This window comes from Nematolebias whitei, chromosome 9 (genome assembly GCF_014905685.2).
Source record: "Nematolebias whitei isolate Nwh7 chromosome 9, NemWhi1, whole genome shotgun sequence".
Lineage (NCBI taxonomy): Eukaryota > Metazoa > Chordata > Actinopteri > Cyprinodontiformes > Rivulidae > Nematolebias > Nematolebias whitei.
In genome coordinates, this window is record NC_056506.1 from 49880703 (window position 1) to 49883923 (window position 3221).

At 41.4% G+C, this 3221-nt stretch overlaps 1 protein-coding gene across 1 annotated transcript in view; it reads left to right on the plus strand.

The window, feature by feature from the left end:
- The window catches only part of efr3a (EFR3 homolog A (S. cerevisiae)), a gene marked incomplete in the record, with an annotated part of 80028 nt that overhangs the window by 63904 nt on the left and 12903 nt on the right, over nucleotides 1-3221 (plus strand). Inside the window, 2 exon segments of the mRNA XM_037682454.1 lie at nucleotides 1230-1397; nucleotides 2714-2828. Coding sequence (XP_037538382.1) covers nucleotides 1230-1397; nucleotides 2714-2828 — 283 coding nt within the window.

The window sequence follows — 3221 nt, forward strand, 5'->3', positions numbered from 1 at the left end:
CTATTGGTGTCCTGGTCCACCTGTCCACAGGTACTCTGGTCCACCTGACTTGACTTGACTTGACCTGTCCACAGGTGTTCTGGGCCACCTGTCCTCAGGTACTCTGGTCCACCTGTCTATTGGCGTCCTGGTCCACCTGTCCACAGGTACTTTGGTCCACCTGTCCTCAGGTGTCCTGGTCCACCTGTCCTCAGGTACTCTGGTCCACCTGTCCTCTGTAACAGGCAGACTGATTACAGACTGAAGACTCCTGAGCTGCTGGACACAGGACACATCCCTGTGGACACATTGTTTTAGGTCTTTTCTTGGGAACTGTCCTTTTTGTCAAAATCCACTTGTATTAGTTTAATTAATTCTGCTGAACCCAAATTCAAAGCAAAGACAGATTTAATTAATTATTATTATTTAATTGATCTTTGTTGTTTCCTTCGTTAATAAAAGGATAAACATCTGTTCACGCAGCGACTTGTCTCACACGTCCTCCTCTTCAACACTTTCAGTCAAATGTGAACGAGTCAATCTGTTAATATGCAGATTATTTTCACGTGTCTTCAGGTTTGCTCAGAGAACTGAACGTTGATGCCGGGTAATCCCAGATTATTCCAACATGTTTTATTGAGTTAATCTGAGAACGCAGAGTGACCAGAAACAGAAAAACTCCATTAAATATAATAATAATAATAATAATTATTATTATTATTATTATTATTATTATTATTATTATTATTATTATTATTATTATTATTATTATTATAAAGCAGTTAATAATTCAGCTGTGGCAGATTATCAGAGTGAATCACGTTTTGTTTTCTCACTCAGATTACTGACGGTTTAGTTTGAATATTTAAGTTCATAATTATCATTTGCTTCCTGGTTTTTGGTTGTTCTTTCTGGTTGCTCAGGTTTTGGGCCGTGTTTGTTTTGTAGAAAAGTTAATCTGTGCAGTGATTAGTAATCCCTGTTAGATTACCATCACACCTGTATTCTGGGGGTGATGTTGGAGCTGAGAACAGAAGCTGTTAATGTTTTTAATGTTTAATCGTCAGTTCGTCGTGTCGGGGCGTCCAACGGTTCGCTGCAGGTTTCACTCAGGGCACATTTTCCTGCTGGATTTCAGATTATAATCTAAAGGCGACGGTCCTCAGTTTACAGCAGTTAAAGTGTCTGCAGCGATCTGCTCGAACGCCCGAGGATGAGGTCGCCGGTTGATTCTGCTGTTGTGCCTCCAGGTCCGACGGTTCTGGAGGTCTTCAACACGCTCCTCAAACACCTCCGGTTGAGCGTGGACTTCGAGCTGGGCGAGAACTCCAGGAGGAACTCCAGCAGCAGCGCTTCGTCCGGCCGGGGGAAGGAGAGCGAGGAGCGGATCGTGCAGAACGCCATCATCCAGACCATCGGTACCACGCTTCCTGTTCCTGCCATTAGTCGGCAGTTTGAACGCTGACTCAGCGTTTATGCTGCTGTTCTCCTGTTCTTATTCTTCTGAACGTCTTTTAGCTGCTCCTACAGACGTTCTGCTGTTTCGGCTGCTCATAAATCAAAACGTTCGGCTCAGTCAGGAGATGTGACGGGAAGACTTTTGATGCTTTGAGTTTTAGGCAGATGTTTACGGGTTTAGCTAATCTTTGGGTTAATGATTTACTAAGTTTAGCTGACCTTTTGCTACTTTTGACTTCTAGCTTCTGTTCTGCTATTTTGGGGTTTTAGCTAGCCTATTGCTACTTTTAGCTAACCTTTAGCTACATTTATATTGTAGCTATCCTTTTGTTTTGTCTCATTTTTCTTTACTTTGAAATGATATTTGGGTACTTTTAGCTAAGTCTTTGTTGCTGTCAGATAATGTTTAGCTACTTTTAGCTAGCATTTAGCCGCTTTTAGCTAATGTTTAGCTACTTTTAGCTAGTCTTTTGTTACTTTTTTGTCTTTCACTACTTTGAAGTAAGATTGGTACATTAAGCTAACTCTTTGTTGCTTTCAGATAATGTTTTTGTACTTTTAGCTGCCATTTTAGTGCTTTTAGCCATTGTTTAGCTGTTTTAGCTAGCATTTTTCCACTTAAATCACGGCTAAAATTTTACTACTTTTGGGTTTTAGCTTGCCTTATGCTACTTTTACCTTTTAGTTAACCTTTTGCTACATTTAGATTTAGCTAGTTATTTAATTTTAGCTTGTCTTTTGCTACTTTAAGTTAGCATTTTGCTATGTTGCATTTTTCCTAGCGGTTTGCTACTTAGCTTTTAGCTGGTGCTTTGTTTCAGCTAGTTTTTTAATCCTTTAAAGCGTTAAGCTGGCATTTTTCTTTAAGCTTGTGTTTTGCTCTTGTTTTTTAGATGTTAGCTTTTTTGTTTGTTTTTTAGCTACGTTGTTATTTTTGGCTTTTAGCTATTGTTTTAGCCTTTTTTCTGCGCTGTCCTTTTTGTGCGTTTGGTTCCACTTAACTACGTTGATGTTTGTTTTTATTTTGTAAATTTAAAGTCACAGCTTCTTGGGCTCAGCACTCGCTGTGTTTCAGCAGAAAATGTAGTTGAAGTCTTCGGGTCACATGATCCCGGGGGCCCCAAGGACAGCAGGAGGGCGAAACCCAAACTTCAGCTCTTCTTTTAGACGCTCGTGTTTCCAACGGTTCTGTGGTTCAGCTTTGAAGCGACACACTTTATAAACGGCTCCTGTTCTAAAATAAAAAAGGGTTAAAGTGGTTTATTCGTCTCTGCAGGGTTTTTTGGTGGAAATCTGCCGGATTACCAGCGAGCCGAAGTCATGATGTTCATCATGGGCAAGGTGCCCGTGTTCGGGACCCCCTGCCACACCTTGGACACCGTGAAGATCGGGTGAGTCATGACTCCAGTTATTCCTGGCTTTGATGCAGAGACTGAGACAGCAGCTCCTGAACGCCTCAGGCTCCAAACGTCCCGACTTCACACCGGACTGAGTCATCAAACGTTCCTCAAAGAGTTTCTACAGAACTGAGATGCAGGAGCGCTAGAATAAGACGGATATGGATGAAGGAACAGGTCCGATGGAAGGTTGTAGATGCTGGAAAGACTGAATTAAATCACCTCAGTTCAAAAGGTTTATTTTCTCATTATTGATTCATTTCTCTGAAAGACCTGCTAGTTTCCAGAAGTGAGCAAGTCTTACTGACTCTGGAGTTCATCAGAAACCGTCTTACTGAAGCTGGAGTTCATCAGAAACCGTCTTGCTGACTCTGGAGTTCATCAGAA